Here is a 20,283-nt window from a genome sequence, read left to right as displayed (position 1 = left end):
GCTCCTGGACCGGCTCAACGATCAGCTCGTGGACAGCTTCGTTCGTGGCGTCTACACGAATAAAATATGTCATGCAACAATTAGAACACAGCGCAACGCATGAGTGCTGCTGAAGCGATTCCAAAAGTTAAAACATTTTAGCCTGAAGTGTTTCCTTCCAAAAACAACTAACAACACCTAAATAACGAAAAGAGCACGGCTAGGGCAAACTATAAGCAAAACCCTAACTTGCAAACATGATCTAGCAACACAATTAATCAGTGCAAAGTGAAGACAGTAAAGCATGCCAAAGAATTTTTCCAATAAATAATGTTATAGAAACACATTTCTTTTAACCCTAGAAAAGGAAAGCAAACACTAACAGATGCACAACCAAGCACATAGGCTATGCATCTGAAAATTTTACCGTGGATTACACATGCAAGGATAAAGCTACTGCAAATTTTTCATAAATTTTAGAGTTATAGAACAAGTGATACAAAATAAACTAGGTTAAACACAAACTGAATTTTCATCACAGCAAAAGTGATAATTCACAAGAACCAGTATTTTTCCTCTGAAGATCATGATTTTAGAAACCTAACAAAATTGGGTTTGCAATTTTTGGATTTTTCTACAAATTTCTATGCAATTATAAAGTTTCAGCCGAGTTTAAAGGAATAAACTCAAAAACATAAAGATAAAAGGGGCTGACAGCCGGGCCCACTGGTCAGTGAGCCCGACCCGCCCCCCTCCTCTGCTCCCCGCGCGCCAGGCCGTGGCCGGCGAGGCGGCCAGCCACCGCGGCGGCGGCGGCGGCCTGGCCTGCCCGCGGCTTGCCAGCGGTGCGGCCTGGCCCGCCCGCGGCCCAGGCGGCCCGGCGGGGCCGGCGCCCGCAGCGGCGCGGCAGGGCGCGCGCTCAGCGCGGCTCGCGGCGGCGCGGAGGCAGGGCACGGCGGCGCGCGGCCGTTCCGGCCCGGCCGGCGGCGGAGGCGGCGCTAGGCGGCGGGGGTTGCGGCCTGCGGCGGCTTGCGGCTGTGGGGCGCGCGACGGGGGCTGGCGGGGCGCGCGCAGAGCTGCCCGCGGCACGCGCGCGGTGGCGGCGGCGCTGCCATGGTGGCGCGGCGGCGCAGCAGCGGCGGTGGTGTCGGATTTCGGCGGGGAAAAGGACGGGGAGCGAGAGCAAATCGTAGAGGAGCTCACCGCGGATCGATTTTGCGCGGAGGAGACCTCGGAGAGGATCGTCGACGAAGAGGGCGGAGCTCAGCAAAGAACGGCAATGGCGGCCGTGGTCTGCGGGCTCGATTCGGCTCGGATTGGGCGCGACCGAGGTCGGGAAAGGGTGGAGTGGTTTCGGGGTGAGGTCGCGCGGCTCTGGGCGCGAAGGAACGAGGTGTGATGGTGAGGAGCGACCGAGATCGACGCCGGCGACACACTGCACGGCTCAGCTCCGCTCGTCGTGAGCTCGGGGAAGGAGAAGAAGGGAAGGGAAGGGATGAGAAGCCTCCAGTTCTCGCGCGAGGATAAGGGCGGCGCTCAGACGCCGAGGTCAAGGCGCGATCGCCGACGCGTGGACGCGCTCGCCGGCGTCCAGGCGCCGGTATGGGCGTCGGGGCGGCACAGTGCCGAGCACAGGAGATGCACTGTTTCTTCGTTAAATGATTTTTGCTCGAGTTCGACTAGTTGAAACTCCAAATTTCATATGGGAACATGAAATTTGGCCAAAATAAAAGTTGTAGAGAAAAAGAAGATCTACAACTTTCATTTTGGGCGAAAGTTGATTTGAGGCTCGGATCAAGGACAAAAACGAGATCGAACACAGCTAAGTAGCTGTTTACTACGCGAACGCGATTAGCGTTAACGACGAATTCGAGTCCACGATTAGCGAGTTAACTCATGATTAGCGAGACGATTAACACAGGGGTGTTACAGCCTTCCCCCCTTAAAAGAATCTCGTCCCGAGATTCAAGCATGAGAGAATTCAAACAGGCGGAAAGGTTCAAAGATGTAGTACCTGGATGAGCGTTTAAGAACTCCGGATACTTGGATTTCAGAAATTCCTCCTTCTCCCAAGTCGCTTCATCTTCGGAGTGATTACTCCATTGAACTTTGTAGAATCGGTTGGTGGTGCGACGAGTAACTCGATCCTTTTGATCAATAATCTTGATAGGATGCTCAGGATAAGTGAGATCAGATTCTAATTGAATCGAGTCGCTTTCTACAGCTTCCGTCGGAACTCTAAGGCACAGTCTGAGTTGTGACACATGGAAGATGTTATGAACCGCAGAAAGATTCGCTGGAAGATCCAACCGATAAGCCACAGGACCGCATCGTTCCACAATTGGATATGGACCGATGTAGCGGGGAGCTAACTTCCCTTTTATTCCGAACCTTTGCACGCCTTTCCAGGGTGATACTTTCAGATAGACGTGGTCACCGACCTTAAAGACGAGTGGATCTCTTCTTTTATCCGCATAGCTCTTCTGTCGAGACTGTGCAATCTTTAAGTTGGCTTGGATAAGGCGGACTTGTTCTTCGGCCTCTTGAACCATGTCGGGCCCAAAGATTGTTCTTTCCCCAGTTTCAGACCAATTCAGAGGTGTACGGCATCGACGACCGTATAAGGCTTCAAATGGAGCCATTTTGATGCTTTCTTGATAACTATTGTTATAAGAAAATTCAGCTAATGGCAAACATTGATCCCATTTCTGTGGATAGGTCAAGACACATGCACGAAGCATATCTTCCAGAATCTGATTAATTCTCTTTGTTTGGCCATCTGTTTGAGGGTGGTAAGCAGAGCTGCGAATCACCCGAGTTCCTAAGCAAGTATGCAATTGTTCCCAAAAGCGAGCAGTGAATTGGCTACCACGATCAGAGATGATAGTCTTGGGTATACCATGCAGGCATAAGATACGCTCAACATATAACTCCGCATATCTTTTTGTGGAATAACGAGTACTAACTGGAAGAAAATGTGCTGACTTGGTTAACCTGTCGACCACAACCCAAATAGAATCGTAACCCTTTTGAGTTCGAGGCAGGCCAACTATGAAATCCATACTTATATCTTCCCATTTCCATTCTGGAATATTCAAGGGTTGGAGAGTCCCAGCGGGTCTGAGATGACTGGCTTTAACCCTCCGACAGATATCACACTCTGACACATACTTGGCTATTTCCCTTTTCATCCGAGTCCACCAAAATCGTTGCTTCAGGTCTTGGTACATCTTATTGCTACCCGGATGAATTGATAATCGTGACGTGTGAGCTTCATCAAGGATTTGTTTTCTGAGTTCAAAATTCTTAGGCACCACTAATCGGTTCTTGAACCATAGTATATTCTCAGTATCCTGGTGGAAGCAATTCACTTTAGGGTCTCCTTCTGACAGTCTTCTCTGAATTTCCTTCACCCCTTTATCTTGCTTTTGTGCCGCTATGATGAGATCACGAAGAGTAGGAGTAAGCTCTAAATGAGCCAATGTGCCATGTGGTACAATACTTAAATTCAGCTTTTCCATTTCAAAGCAAAGAGATTCGCTTAATGGTATAGCTGAGATGCAATGACAGTGAGCTTTGCGACTCAGCGCATCGGCAACTACATTTGCCTTGCCAGGGTGATAATGCACTTCGAGCTCATAATCTTTAATCAATTCAAGCCATCTCCTTTGATGCATGTTCAAATCAGCTTGAGTGAAAAGATATTTGAGACTCTTGTGATCCGTATAGATGTTGCACAATGAACCTAAAAGATAGTGTCGCCAAATCTTCAGTGAATGGACCACAGCTGCTAATTCAAGATCATGAGTGGGATAGTTTTCTTCATGCCTCTTGAGTGATCGAGAAGCATAAGCAATCACTCGGTTCTCCTGCATCAAGACACAGCCGAGTCCTGTGCCTGAGGCATCACAGTACACATCGAATGGTTTTGTAGTATCTGGTTGGGCCAAGATTGGAGCAGAAGTGAGAAGTGTTTTCAATTTCTGGAAAGCTTCCTCACATTGATTACTCCAATAGAACTTGACACCCTTTTTCAGAAGTTCAGTCATCGGCTTCGCAATTCTGGAGAACTCTGGGATGAATCGTCGATAATACCCAGCTAAACCCAAGAAACTGCGGATTTCAGGAACTGAAGTTGGGGCTTCCCAATCGAGTACATCCTGTACTTTACTGGGATCCACAGAGATGCCCTCAGCAGATATGACGTGACCGAGGAATGGTACTTCCTTCAGCCAGAAGTCACACTTGCTGAATTTGGCATAAAGTTGGTGCTCTCTCAGACGCTGAAGTACTATATGAAGATGCTGGGCATGTTCTTCCTCATTCTTGGAGTAGATCAAGATATCATCAATGAAGACCACGACGAATTTGTCTAACTCCGGCATGAATACCGAATTCATGAGGTACATGAAATACGCTGGAGCATTGGTTAATCCAAAGGACATCACCAAATACTCGTATAACCCATAACGAGTAGAGAAGGCTGTTTTTGGTATATCCACCGGTCTGATTTTTATCTGATGATAGCCAGATCGTAGATCTATTTTTGAGAATACCTTAGCTCCAGCTAATTGATCAAAAAGAATATCAATACGAGGAAGTGGATATTTGTTTTTGATGGTGACTGCATTCAGCGGTCGATAATCCACACATAGTCTCAGTCCGTGATCTTTCTTCTTTACGAACAGAGCCGGACAACCCCAAGGTGAGGTGCTCGGTCGAATATAGCCTTTATCCAGCAACTCTTGTAACTGGATTTTCAATTCAGCTAACTCACTTGGAGTCATTCTATATGGCCTTCGAGATATGGGCGCTGTGCCAGGCTGTAACTCAATGACAAACTCAATATCCCGATCGGGAGGCATACCTGGCAAGTCCTCCGGAAACACATCGGGGTATTCACAAACCACCGGAATTACTTCCAGGATTTTCCCTTCAAGATGGTATATGACAGTGGCTGGAATTGCATGCTGGGAAAGATGAATTTCCATAGAACCATACATGGAAGAGTTGAACTGAAGGATACGAGAAGAGGTATTGATGATAACGCCATGCTTCTTCATCCAATTCATTCCAAGTATGATATCTATCCCTTGACTTGGAAGGACAATGGGAGTGAGTGGAAAATTTTTCCCACCCAAGGTAAGGGGAACATTTCGAACTACTTGGCCAGCATTTAACCGGGTGCCAGGTGTCTGAATAATATAGGGTTTCTCTAGGCATGTTACTTGTAAGTGAAGTCGTGCCACACATGCTTCACTGATAAAATTATGAGATGCTCCCGAATCAAATAGCACAGTAACAGGGCAGTGATTAACGGAGAACGTACCCGCCATCACTTGAGTGCCCTCCGGGACTTCCTCCAAAGTAGTGTAGTTCACACGACCAGTCTTGGCAGGTACAATCTTCTTTTTCTGATCTTTCTGGCTGGAACCTTGACTCAGCGCAGGAGTCTTGTAGATATTCTGCCGAGGTGGCAGACGGCAGTCACGTGCAAAGTGCCCCAGGTTACCACAGTTGTAACAGGGGTAGTTGTTGGGGCGTGGAGCTGGTAGCATTAGCGGCCTCTGCTGCTGTGTCGGGAAACGAGGTACCCACGGTTGCTGTTGCTGGGGTGGCCTAGCGACCCAACGGCCCTGCTGTGGAGGACGGTTTGAAGCCTGCTGATTCCCTGTCTGAACCAGCTTGTACCTCTGGGGTGCATTGCTGGAGGATCCAGCAGGTGCTTTTCTCTTCTTATCAGCTTTGTGTGCCAGTGTGGCATCTTCCTGAGTGATAGCTTTATTAACCAGATCGGTAAAGTTGTTGCACGTGGTGAGAGCTAGTTTGTCCTGAAGTTTTGTGCTGAGTCCCCTTCTGAAGCAATCCTGCTTCTTCTCATCAGTATCCACATGAAAACCGCCGTACTGAGATAGCTGATTGAAGGTTTGAGCATATTGCAGCACGGTGTTAGTCCCTTGTTTCAGGGCTAGGAACTCTGCCATCTTTCGCCTCATTAAGCTCGTAGGGATATGGTGAGCTTTAAACGCTGCCACAAACTCATCCCAAGTGAGACGTGTACCAGCGGGAAGTAAAGCTTTATGATTGACCCACCATATTTTCGCAGGTCCTCGCAGCTGTTGCGCTGCAAAGGCGGCTTTGTCTATCTCTGTGCAATTGAGGATGCTGAACTTATCCTCAATGGTGCGAATCCAGGCATCAGCCTCAAGGGGGTCATCGGCCTTGTGGAACAGAGGTGGCTGGGTGGCCAGAAAACCGACATAGTCAGTTTCTGCTGGTGCTAGCGGGGGAGCATGTCGACCTCTGCCGGCATTGACTTGGGCTTGCACCAGTTGCCTTATTAACTCCGTCTGCTCGTTGCGGTCAGCGATAAGAGCTGCAACAACTTGAGCCAAAGAGGGAGGTTGTTGGGGCAGTGCCTCGTGATTGTCATTGTCATGGTTATCACCCATCTGCAAAAATAATCATTCCCCTGGTTAGCCATTTCGCTAGCAAGACTAATCCATGCAAGTAAAGAATGTGCATATATAATATGAACACACGGCATGAATCATTTCTCTCGCGAGATGGTTCACCAAGGGAATTAAAATTTACTTGCTTTGGTTGAAAATGCATCAACACAACAAGTTTCGTCCAGAGTAGTTCTAACGTATGCAAAACTAAACCTCGCTCAACTATGCTTCAGATTCGAAGACGATCAAAACACAACTCAATTCTGAAATTTCACACACTGACAGAAAAGATCATTATGGAAGTAAAATTTTACATTAAGCAGCCACGCTGCTTCAGCTGGAACAAGGTTCAGAACAATCCAGGCCGTGCTACGGCAACAAACTAACATGGGAGAAGGGTTCACAAACGACCCTACAACACACCACTACGGGGTCGTACACGACCCGGCTACACACCACACTAGCGAGGGGTTATCCTACATGACTCGAACTACCGAGCCACAAAAGAATTCTCAACCCAAGGTTAGCCTAAAGCTCTATGTTGGTCATCCTACCCAACTATCCTACAGTAAGGCTATACTGCAAGGGGAGAATCAACACTATCCCGCTGCGTCCTCACGGAGTCCCTGGTCCCGACTCGACTCCAGACACTCCCTCGATCTCCTCAGGGTCCTCTTCCTCTTCTTCTTCTTCTGGCTCCTCCTCTGCTGCATCAGCCTCCATCTCTGCTGCTGCCTGCACCTGAGCCTGGGCGTCCTCAATCCACTCCTGGGCCTGCTGAAGCTGCCCCTCAAGGTGCTGCACCATCTGAGTCCTGTTCTCTAACTCCTCCTGCAACTCCTGAATCCTGATCTTCCTTGCTCTAGACTTGGCCTTCAGGGTCTTGATCTTATCCTGAGTACCGATCATGTGCTGCTCATGGAGGTGAGCCTCTCGAGCCTTGCTCCTGCATATCGCATTTTCCTCACGAAGCTGCTCATACATGTTGCTCAAGGCTGAGGAGTAGCTGAACGAGAGTGCTGTCCTGACGCTGTAGTCGGGCATCATGATGTTCAGGTTGCGGTTAACCCGATCTGCATAGGCCTGAGTGGTCTCATCCCTCAGAGGAAACACACTGTAAGGAGTATCTATCACCTCTGCATTATGCTTCTCTGAGAACTCCTCAATAGCCCTCCTAGCTGCAATCTCCCAGGAGTCTGCCAGCTTCCTACCATAGACAGTGAGCTGCCACGAGTCCCCGTCCAAGCGAGCGGGGCACGCAGGAATCTTCACGATCATCTGACAGCGCTCAGTGCCCAGCAAGCTAGACTCGTGTCCGGAGTACTGTGGGGGCTCAGTGTAGTCAAACGCCCTGAGCATCTGCCACAGCAGACGAGGAAAGTGGCCGGTGTGGAGGGCACTGGAATGCGCCCAACCCTCGGCGTCCACGATCACGTGCGTGAAGCTAGCCATCTGTAAGAACACATAGCGCTGACGTAAGTGACAGTTTTCAAAAGAAACAGGTTTAAACTGGCAACACAACACAAATAAATTTTTAAGAACACATAGTAAAAACATGGTGATCCAAATAAATTTTTGTGAAGCGCAACCGAAGGTAACAAAAATAAACAACAACTCAGGAATGCAAGATGCATGCCACGTTCTAGCGTTTCTCACCCAAACAAGTACCAAAATATGGTATACGAGAACAATCGGTGGCACAATTACGTACTCTCCCTATATATAGACTAGTCGTTCCTACGATCAAGGATTTTATAACGCTCTTACGTGGTTAGTTTCCTGCAGAAGAACACAGAGACAAATATAATATCCATTTCTGGACCCTTCGTGCCAGCACACACGAACGGCCCCCATGTGTCCTACGCCACACGGGTAACGCATATGCAGTTTCCCACATATTCACACATACATTACCATCCATTATAGAGATGGCACCCAGACGTTCGACGCTGAATGGGCAGCGCTGCATACGTCACAACAACGTATTCACTTCCCGTACACTCGCCTTACGGGACATCCAAGGGTAGACGTGTCCCAAGGGTCACGGTCATGGCCAACCGCATGACAGGTTTACATCTCGTAACATTGCCTTACGAAATGGTCGTGATCACAATCACACGACATGAAATCCGCACTCCATATCAGGCGGCAGATAGCGACAGGCTTATTTGAATTGAGCCTTATCACCTCCTCGTATGCTCAACATACGGGACCCGCGCACGTATGAAACACGTGGGCTATTCTAAGGACTACCAGAATGCTTACCTTGCTTACCTCAACGTAGGTGCGTCGTTACCGAAGTAAGGTTTAACAAAAAGGAAAAGCTGGAAGTGCTGGAATAAAATAGATACTTAGTTGCCACCTAACTTATATAAAACATAATTAGGGCATACGAACTATCTATTCTATTCCTTAGCGCATCTAGCGTCAACTTTTCGAAAACCCGAAATCGTTGCAAGGTAGTCACCCCAGTGCAATTTAGAGCTCTGATACCAGCTGTAGCAGCACCGTCCAAATTAAACCGGCTTAAATGCACTAACCATCATCTTAATACTTAATCAAGTTACTGTGCACTTAAAACGGTGTAACCTGACAGGCTGTCGGGTAAAATCCCGATTAAACTACTGTACTCCAGGATCACAATTGCACTTAGACCCGTACGAAGACGAGCACAGGTGTTACCAGCAACAGAAATCTTCAAATTAATTTACAACACAGGTTTTACATAAAAGGTTTAAATACAAACAACAGAGTTCAAACGCACAGCGGAAGTTTAAAAACTGAATTCGAAATACAATACGATAGCTACGACGACGATAAAAGGTGAGCTTCACATCCTGCCCACCGATGTGACGCTAACCTGCCCAATCTTCACGGGGAAGACGGGGCCCACTCGACGGTCCAACCTGGAGGAAGCGGCTGTCCAATCCAGGACGCACAGATCTCCTCGAAGTCCGCCGGGACACAACCTGCTCAGAAGGGTTACAACAACAACCCTGAGTATACTAATACTCAGCAAGGCTTACCCGACTCTGGGTATACTTAGCCCATTACCTAGACATGCAAGGCTTTTTGGTTCTGGAGCTCTTTTGCTGAAAGGCTGCTAGAAGTGAATCCTTACTTTCAATATTTTAGCTCCGTTTAGTATCTCAAGTATTAACTAAGTTTGCCTAATCATCTAGAGCACACATGGTAGATTAGATTAAATCTTCAGAACAACAGGTAAAGCATTCCATCGCTACCTTTCAATACTTATTCCACTTCTTACTACGATGTGACGCAGTGACCAAGGTTCTCTTAACCGAGAGAGACGGCGAATCGATCCGATTTAACCTTGCAAGGTGGACCTAACTCACACGACACATGTAAGCCCCGCCGGGCCATGCGCGTCAACTGTTCCCACATTACCACGGCATCTGAACTACGCCTGCTAAAACCCAGGTGATGGGCCCCTCGCAGTGAACTCCCGGAGAACCCGGAGGCGGCATCCTATCCAACACCCGCCAACTCCCACGCCCAGCGTAGCATGGCGGAATTCAAATCACCGCTGTAATGTGGTACACAGCTTACCGGTTTCGACTACCTCCTACTTCCGGTATGTGGTTAGTACTGTTCAAACTCGGTCATCAGGGCCAACAACGGTACGGTCCTCAATCGACACAGGCGGGAGTCCATTTTCTCACATAAACCAACTCATTCCCGCCCGGTCTCCAATTACTTTTCCTCAACAACGTATTCCCAAGCCAAGCTAAGGGATCAAGATCCTAAACTCGCGAGTGACAGCAATCACTCGACTTCTACCGAAATCCTATTTAGCAAAGCATTTCTATCGACACCTGCATACTAGTATAGGCCCACGGTACCTAGGGAAACATGCATACTATGGTTCCATTCAACTCCTAGAACATAAATGCACAATACTTAAATAAACATTGAATAATTTTAAATTACGGTTATGCTCCGGGGCTTGCCTTGCAGGTCAGCGGGGTTAACTAGGTCTGCTGGAGCGTGCTCAACGGCGACCTGCTGCTGCTCCTCTGCTCGTGGCTCCTGGACCGGCTCAACGATCAGCTCGTGGACAGCTTCGTTCGTGGCGTCTACACGAATAAAATATGTCATGCAACAATTAGAACACAGCGCAACGCATGAGTGCTGCTGAAGCGATTCCAAAAGTTAAAACATTTTAGCCTGAAGTGTTTCCTTCCAAAAACAACTAACAACACCTAAATAACGAAAAGAGCACGGCTAGGGCAAACTATAAGCAAAACCCTAACTTGCAAACATGATCTAGCAACACAATTAATCAGTGCAAAGTGAAGACAGTAAAGCATGCCAAAGAATTTTTCCAATAAATAATGTTATAGAAACACATTTCTTTTAACCCTAGAAAAGGAAAGCAAACACTAACAGATGCACAACCAAGCACATAGGCTATGCATCTGAAAATTTTACCGTGGATTACACATGCAAGGATAAAGCTACTGCAAATTTTTCATAAATTTTAGAGTTATAGAACAAGTGATACAAAATAAACTAGGTTAAACACAAACTGAATTTTCATCACAGCAAAAGTGATAATTCACAAGAACCAGTATTTTTCCTCTGAAGATCATGATTTTAGAAACCTAACAAAATTGGGTTTGCAATTTTTGGATTTTTCTACAAATTTCTATGCAATTATAAAGTTTCAGCCGAGTTTAAAGGAATAAACTCAAAAACATAAAGATAAAAGGGGCTGACAGCCGGGCCCACTGGTCAGTGAGCCCGACCCGCCCCCCTCCTCTGCTGCCCGCGCGCCAGGCCGTGGCCGGCGAGGCGGCCAGCCACCGCGGCGGCGGCGGCGGCCTGGCCTGCCCGCGGCTTGCCAGCGGTGCGGCCTGGCCCGCCCGCGGCCCAGGCGGCCCGGCGGGGCCGGCGCCCGCAGCGGCGCGGCAGGGCGCACGCTCAGCGCGGCTCGCGGCGGCGCGGAGGCAGGGCACGGCGGCGCGCGGCCGTTCCGGCCCGGCCGGCGGCGGAGGCGGCGCTAGGCGGCGGGGGTTGCGGCCTGCGGCGGCTTGCGGCTGTGGGGCGCGCGACGGGGGCTGGCGGGGCGCGCGCAGAGCTGCCCGCGGCACGCGCGCGGTGGCGGCGGCGCTGCCATGGTGGCGCGGCGGCGCAGCAGCGGCGGTGGTGTCGGATTTCGGCGGGGAAAAGGACGGGGAGCGAGAGCAAATCGTAGAGGAGCTCACCGCGGATCGATTTTGCGCGGAGGAGACCTCGGAGAGGATCGTCGACGAAGAGGGCGGAGCTCAGCAAAGAACGGTAATGGCGGCCGTGGTCTGCGGGCTCGATTCGGCTCGGATTGGGCGCGACCGAGGTCGGGAAAGGGTGGAGTGGTTTCGGGGTGAGGTCGCGCGGCTATGGGCGCGAAGGAACGAGGTGTGATGGTGAGGAGCGACCGGGATCGACGCCGGCGACACACTGCACGGCTCAGCTCCGCTCGTCGTGAGCTCGGGGAAGGAGAAGAAGGGAAGGGAAGGGATGAGAAGCCTCCAGTTCTCGCGCGAGGATAAGGGCGGCGCTCAGACGCCGAGGTCAAGGCGCGATCGCCGACGCGTGGACGCGCTCGCCGGCGTCCAGGCGCCGGTATGGGCGTCGGGGCGGCACAGTGCCGAGCACAGGAGATGCACTGTTTCTTCGTTAAATGATTTTTGCTCGAGTTCGACTAGTTGAAACTCCAAATTTCATATGGGAATATGAAATTTGGCCAAAATAAAAGTTGTAGAGAAAAAGAAGATCTACAACTTTCATTTTGGGCGAAAGTTGATTTGAGGCTCGGATCAAGGACAAAAACGAGATCGAACACAGCTAAGTAGCTGTTTACTACGCGAACGCGATTAGCGTTAACGACGAATTCGAGTCCACGATTAGCGAGTTAACTCATGATTAGCGAGACGATTAACACAGGGGTGTTACACTTTATTTTTGGATAGGTGGTGTATTTGAGACAAAGTTCATCTGATTTATTTTCTATTTTGCTAGAGATGTTCATTGACATGACATACAAGAGGAAAGCAAATATTATTATGCTTTAAGTTAGTATATGGTATGCACACTGATATCAACTTTTTGGTTTCTTTTTTATTCTCTTGTAAGACTACAATGAAGTAGAGTGGACATATATGATGTATATGTCAGCATAGGAAGAGGAAGACAGAGTAGTGAAGTGAGCCTTCATATTCTTGTGACAATGCTTCACAAGTTAGCACCTGCCGTGAAATCAATGAATCTTTTTCCTTGTGACAGCTTATTTACTCTGTTCTCCCATTTTCCTTGTGCAGAATTTTAGAGAGTGGAAAATGAACTGACCAATACAGTAAGAGTTCCAGCAATACTGTCTCAATAGATGAACTAGACAAACTATTCTACAATAGTTGTTGATGATGTTGTTCGAAAAATGAGCTCAACAGCTATATATGTACAATCGCTGCTCTAAATTATTTTGCTATAACTGAAAAGTGAAACCTAATTTAAGGATATTTGCTTTGCCTGATAGAGAAGTATTTGATAGGATGTCTGTTTTTCCTGTTACATGAGTCTTGGAATAAATTTTCTTCCTATGTAGTAGTTTTGCATACATCAAGCAGAATATACAAGTGCCCGTGCGTTGTCCGATTGCAGTATTGAGTTACATGTTAGATATGGTTCTCATATTCCTAAAATCGTAATATCTGCATTTCCATTTTAGATCCTTTGCTGGAAATGATTATAATCATTGGCTTACTGAATATGAGAAGGATGTAGAGAAAAAACACATGCTTGCTGTGCATATGTTCACCATATCGCCAGGTACAGCTATATTGAATAAGAGCAAAGGTATATGATTCTCTGTACTTTTACAACTTGAAGTGATGTTTGCCGCTTTGCATTGAGAATAAATTATAATACAATCTGAATATTACTTGCAATCAATATGCTCGATAAGTACTTTGTTGCCTTTTCTACCAAACCTATTTTATTTTCCTATTCAAGCAGACTTTTTTTTGCAGTTCTATGGTTCACTCTAATTTCGACGCAAGCTTGACCGGACCCTCATGGTGCATGCCAACAGGTCGTCATGAGCTTGCTTGTTATATGTCAGTAGTTCTTAGATCTTGTGATTGATGCGGCTCCAAGTTTGAGTCTCTAATTCTTCAATCTTCTTGATCATTTGGCAGCAACGAAAACTACCTTGGATCCTACTACTGCAGCTCAATTTGAGGATGACAAAGCAATCATGTGAGGCCCTAATTCTTCTCAATATTAAAAAGTTTCTGATGCCAATGTTTGTGCTTACCTGATCTGTTTAAGCCATTTGATTGCTATGTGAAATAACTCTGTCTTACCTCATCTAGTATCCTTACAGTAAATTCTTTTAAGCTAAAGGGCTCCTGCAATTCATTTGGTACTATGCTTGGTATCCTTGCAGTAAATTCATCTTGCTTTTCAGGTGCTCCGTAGTTTGTATCTTTTTCTCACAACAAAATAAGTTCTCCTTATTTAATTTTAGTTGTGCTATCACACTGAATATAGTTCTTTCACATGCACTGTAACATTGAACTATAAGAATTCTATTGTTAAATAATTTTGTATGTGTCTCTCAATAGTAAATTTGACTACTAAAGTCTTATTACTTGCATGTGGAATATAAAATGTATCTTCATTAGTGCATATTCTTTCATATTAATTAGTTATTTACATAAGGATTGCCGATTTAAAAGGTCTTAAAATAGGTTCTCTTTATCTGTGTGCTTATACTTAGTAAATACTACTCATTTTATATGGACAAATGCTATTTATCCTGTAATGTTGAATTGAAAATAACTTCATGTGTATGTCAGCTTTTTGCTTGCCCTAGGAGCTTGTGACTTGCAGCTTCTACTACTTGATTCAATAATCTTGAATAACAAAAGTTTTACTGATCTCTTTATATTTATGATAGGGCCTTGATGAGGAGGAAGAGGTTTGAGATGTTGGATGAGAAAGGGCTAATGGTGGTGGCTATCATTCATAAAACTAATGTAGAGCATGTCGTTATGAGTGTTATATTTGTAGCAAAATTTTTTTAAGGTTACTTTAATGGTAAACCATGATGATAGCTAGGAGACTTCATCCATCGGAGGACATGTATCAAATACTTGGTGTAAATCTGCTGAAATATAGTGATTTTCTATTCCTTGGATTATGTGTACCATGCAAACTCCACTTCTGAAATTCCCATTCTACATTGCCATGGTGGTTCGTTTATTAGTTTATATTAGATTAGATTCGATTTCTATGAAATTAAAAAATATTTTTAAATTTTTAGTAGTCATTTGATACAATCCAATTATTTTTATATAATGTTTCTTTAAACACGTGCTTGTAGCACGTGCACCTCCACTAGTAATAAAAAACATTCATACCATTGTATTTATATTTAAATTTAAAAGTAGCTTCATATAACTATAATTTTGTTTCTACAAATATTATATTATATAAAAAAATATTAACAGTCAAATATTATTATTAAAGACTGTGCCAAGTTTGACCAAGTCTTATATCCCGAGACTGAGGGAGTACTAGTGTAGATCGAATCAGTTTAACCATCTCTTTGATTTGATTAGATCCTTCTTGGGCTTTTTGGATTGGGTGAAGTGTTTTCGTTTAACTTTGTTTCTCTCTTAGAGAGTGGATTTGAATTTGAATGACTAAAGTGCTGCAGCAGCAAGCACAGGTATCTAAGCTGGGCTGATATGTTGCTGAAGTTGTTCAGTGGCTCCCCGGCCTTGATCTTTGTTTAGATGGGCTATATTTCGTACTTTTACTCTGTACAATATGGGCGCTGAAGGATGTTCAGCCCACACGACGATCCGTCAGATTTATATTTTTAAGGCCCATAAGGGCATCGGAGATTTTGGGTTTAGCATGGAACAGTCTATCTCAAGGATGACAAGAAATATCGTCCAGTAAACATCGAGAGTCCCTGGCATATACTCCACTTGGGGCTTCAAAAATATAACACGCCAAGTTGCTTGATGATTAGCCCATAACCACTCGGATGCCAGTGTCCCTGGTTTCCTCCGATAGGCACCAATAACATTAATTTCTATAGGCAACTAACATTTTGGTGTCTTGCAAGAATGCAGATCTTGGTATGACAAAGTTACCACAAAAGCACATCAATATGTGTTAGACATCGCAATTCCCTAACATGGGACGTTAACCTTGTACTTTGATCCTGGCTACGAGGTATCAACACCTCTACGAAACAATGTTTTAGTTAAAAAAAAAGAGAAATCAATACATAAAAGGTATACTACATCATAATAACGATGGCATTACATTCATCATCAAAAGAGTTTTTATAATCTGTAATTCTTTTTTCATTCTCAGTAATCATTTTTAGAAGCACTCTTTCTAACAGATTTTTTTTAGAAATTAGGAGTCTAAATTTTACCTTGTGAACTGCGTCAGTTTTCAAAACGATCTATACTTGTGTTTTTTTTTCTTTCTAAAACACAATAATTTATTTTGTATTCAGATGGAGTATAAAACTAACCGATTCATTATTTTTGAGTTTAATTCATTGATGTGAAGGTGTAAAAGTTAAAAATTTTCTCTGCTAATTAATGCATGAGAAGAGTACAAGCAGTAGCAGTGGAAACTGACGTGTCCACAGTTTGGCTCGATCAATGCCAAATGTACCGCCACCCGGTCGCGTGTAATGGTATGATTTGGATCAAGGTTTCAGCCACGAACCACATCAGAATTGAACAGGTCATCACAACACGCCCCAATCAATGGGAAACACGAAATTTACAAGAATCCCGCAGAATTTCCACGAAAATCCAGCTGGATATCCGCGTTTTAAATACTACAGATCGATAGAAGGAGGCCAGCATATGCATTAATCTCCAGCGTATCTGCATCCTAGCCCTGCATCTGCATATCTACAGATCGATAGCAAGTTAATGCAGGCAGAGGCAAAGCCGACGCCGTGATGCCGCCGCCGGCACCGCCGCGCGAATAAAAGCAGGGGGGACGCACGCGCGGGCGCGGCGCTCGAAGAGACCGGCGCGGAGACGAATCGCGCCGCATCGTGTTCCCATGCGGACCCCGCCGTCGCGCCGCGCGGCGATGGCGGCGGCGGCGGCGCCGCCCTACCCCGGGAGCGCTAGGGCTCGCCCCCGCCGCCTCACCGGCGACTACATCATCGCCGCGCTGGCGCCCCACATCCGCTTCGCCGACCACCTCGCCCACCGCCTCGTCTGCCGCTCCTGGCGGCGCTCCTGCCGCCTCATCGGCCGGGCGCCCCCGCCCTTCCCGTGGCTCATGCTCCCGTCGCCCGCCGCGAGCGGGCCCGCCCCGGGCCCCGGCGCCTCGCAGCGCCGGGTCTTCTACGACATCCCCGGCGGGAGGTCCTACGCGTACCCGGTTCCCGCGTCCTGCCGCTACGTCGCGAGCCGCGCCGGGTGGCTCGTCCTGGCCGCCTCGGACCCGCCGCTCCGGTTCGTCGTGCTCAACCCCATCACCTCCATGCGGCTGGTCGTCTCGTGGCCGTTCGGGGAGGAACCCACCGAGGGGTTCCACGCCGTCCTCACGGCCTCGCTCGCCGACCCGGCGGCGTGCTTCCTCGCGGTCGCCACGGACAGGCTCGTCAAATACTGCCGCCCCACCCTCGGCGGCGGGGACTGGACCACGCTGCGCGCCCCGGGGTTCCGCTACGACACGGCCTGCAGCGACCTCGTGTCCGTCGGCACCATGTTGTACCTCATGGACGAGCGGAGGAAGCTCTGGCGCGCCGACCTCGCCGCCGCCGAGCCCAAGGTGGAGCGCAGGGACACGTCGTTCGTGCTCCCGCCGGGGGAGAGGTGGCGCCACTACCTAGTCGAGTCGCTCGGCCACGTCCTCCTCGTGGTCTCGGACGATCACCACAAGCGCATCGGGCTCTACAGGCTCAACTGGGACGCGAGGCTCTGGGTGCCCATGCCCGCGAGTGGCCTCGGCCACGGCGTGCTGCTGTTGGGCCGCGGGTGCTCCGCGGCCGTGCCAGCATCGGCCGCCGCGGGCCGCTTGCCTGGCGCGGTTCTGGTGGTGCGCCAGCCATGGAGGTCGACCTTCCTGCACACGGGATTAAACTTCTCTGCTGATGTTGGAGGTGAGCAACCTTGGTTCTGGACGGAATCGCGGCTCGGAGCTGGACTGGACGATGATCAGTTGGTGATGAGGAAGACGGTGCCTCACCGGCCTGGCAAGTTCATCACCGGTGACTCGTTCTGGTTCTTCCCCGCCATTGATCAGAGTGATTGTCCATAGGCGGCTTCAAGACTTGACGTCAAGAAGCAGCACAAGCACACACCAGGTCAGGTTAAGCTAGGAATAGGATGACTGAGATTAGCTTGATCTTATTATACAGTTGTTTGTTCAGTACTGGCCTACATAGCTAGGTGAAATATGTGCATCCTTGTTTTGCAAAACTGATTCAAAAGCGTACCATTAGACTTGTATCTGCACCAGATGCGTTCGTTTGTTTAGTCTAATTTGCATGCCATTAGTTTCTACCAAAAGCAAATAAGTTTCTGTTTAACATTTGTGGAATGATATATTCTTCTCTGATGCATTTAAGATGGCAAAAGAAAAGTTCGCTAACATCAGTGCAACTTGTGAGATTAAAAAAACAGCAGTGGGGAGGTGATGCATCAACAATGGAATCAACGCAAGTGAAGTTCTAGGAACCATTTAATCAAACTCCTTGTTCGCAACACAGGCACAGCCTACAAAGCAAGCATTGTTTCATTTACACAAACCTAGGACTTGTATCATAGGCACATTTCATTTCATTAGGAGAAAACTTTTAATGTTTTGTTTATGTGATACAATTACAATGTTACAATCATATAAAATATTTTCAATGAGAATACCTAGTTCACTTTTGTGTTAAAAATTATGTATCTGTATAAAATAAGCCTTGTACTTTCAAACGTTGAGCATTTTCTGGGTTTTCTTTCTTTTAAGGTTAAATGATCTGTGATTTAAGAGGTCGGTTGAGGAGACTTGTTGAACCCAACATCATACTGTAGTATTACCTGCATAACCAAGCACTCTATATCTAACAAGTCATCAATTTACAGCAACATCTTCTCGCGCTGCTGTTAATATGGCAAAAAACTCTCTAATTAATATGTCACATGGGCCAACATTTGCTAACACAAGATGTCATTGCCACGAAAATGGATCAATTTAGCAACTCGGGCTCCTATCTTAAAGCCCAAAATTGTATCTGGTGGAGAAATCAGAGCCACACGTCACATTACAGCTCGTGTATCAATGACTAGTAAACTGGATATGGCAAATTCCATCCTTGTGTTAAATGATTTGTAATGCAATGAGCGATATATACATGTAAGACAAATTTTAATGCTGCAGAGTTGGTGTCCACTTTGAGCATCTTAGATTCCATCCTGTACAGAGAAGAGGTAAGGAATACTTTTAGTGCAAGACAGATATTTGTCTTGACTAGGCAATTATGCCTATGTATTGCTACGAACAAAGCTGGTATAAGTGTCGTGGTGCTGCAAACCACAGCCGGGTGGCGGAAGGCACCCGCCCTAGCCCAGAGGGTGTGTACTCGGGGGTTAGCTAGTCTTAGATCGATCTCTCTCAAGAACACGATGAACACAGCAAGATTTAGAGTGGTTCGGGCCGCCGGAGCGTAATACCCTACGTCCACTGTGTGTTGTATTGCCTTCCCACGAGAGTGAAAAGGTGCGAGAGCTTGAGTCTGTCTTGTGGAGATGGTCCTGTGCACAGCGAGCGCCTCCCTTTTATATCTCAAGGGGGCGCGTACACAGCCGTTGGATCCCCGACAGGTGGGTCCAACGATGCAGTATAACCTAACGTACTGCTCATACATTATGACGTCGCAGGCAAAGGAGATCTCTCTCTTGGATTCCCTCGCCTGCTCCCGGAGCCCTTCGTCCATCATGTCCTAGCGTCGTCTTGTCAGGTCGGGCCCGTCGTAGCTAGTGGCACCGCCCGTCACGTTGCTTAAGCGGGTGGTGTAGCTTGCGGCGTAGGCGGCATGATGGAAAAGTGCCGTGCTGTCGTATCCATTTAATGCTGCAGACGGGCTCTGCGCGGGCGCGGCTCAGGCGGCTGCACTGTGCTCCTTGGTAATACGCGGCGCGCAGCGGGGCCTGACAAAAGGCTGTCTTGTGTACCGCGGCGGCAGAGCACGCCTTGTCCATCGCATTAAATGCGGTAGGTGGGCGAGTCTTCCTGCGGAAGACTCGCGCACGATCCCACGTCTCCGGGACACGTGGCGGCTCCGGACCCCTACACGGTGAGGGGAGTCCGGACGGGCGCAGGAGGTCCCGGACCCCTCTGGGGGTCCGAGGCCTCGGCGGTCAGCTCGGAGCTTCCCTTCCGTGGAGACACGTGGCGTCACCGGACCCATCCTCAGGCGGGGAACGGTCCGGGGCCGTTGGCCTGGTGAGGGAAAAGCCTGGCCTGTGGGGCCTGGCTACTCCGTCTTTCCCGCGCAGCTACGGATAACTACGCGGGTCCTGCCTTGCTGCAGTAAGAGTGGGTATCCCTGTTACAGGGTACCGACAGTGGCCCCCGGGCCCACCTTGGGGGAGGTATGAACCCACGGGTGGGGCCACTTCTGCGATTTGGCTCCATATAGCTTGAAGCTCCTTTCCGCAGGGGTCTTGACCGGCTTTGACCACCCATTGGGTTGGTTGCTACCTCATCACATCGCAACGGCTTACTGACTCATGATCCCCACGCATAATAGTGGTTCACCTAGTCATGCGCGCGACGCTCGGCATTGTTGCGGCCGGAGTAAACG

The 20,283-nt window shown here is 47.9% G+C and overlaps 1 protein-coding gene across 1 annotated transcript; it reads left to right on the top strand.

Moving 5' to 3' along the window:
• The first annotated feature begins 16,568 nt into the window (after positions 1 to 16,568).
• LOC120648048 lies at positions 16,569 to 18,293 on the top strand. The gene has a single exon (XM_039924824.1). The coding sequence runs from the start codon at positions 16,569 to 16,571 to the stop codon at positions 17,745 to 17,747; it is 1,179 nt and encodes a 392-aa protein (XP_039780758.1). The 3' UTR covers positions 17,748 to 18,293.
• Positions 18,294 to 20,283: the final 1,990 nt, after the last annotated feature.

Source organism: Panicum virgatum, chromosome 9K (genome assembly GCF_016808335.1).
Source record: "Panicum virgatum strain AP13 chromosome 9K, P.virgatum_v5, whole genome shotgun sequence".
NCBI classification, from domain to species: domain Eukaryota; kingdom Viridiplantae; phylum Streptophyta; class Magnoliopsida; order Poales; family Poaceae; genus Panicum; species Panicum virgatum.
The sequence above is the reverse complement of the archived record's forward strand: the minus strand, read 5'-3'. Positions and strand labels throughout refer to the sequence as shown.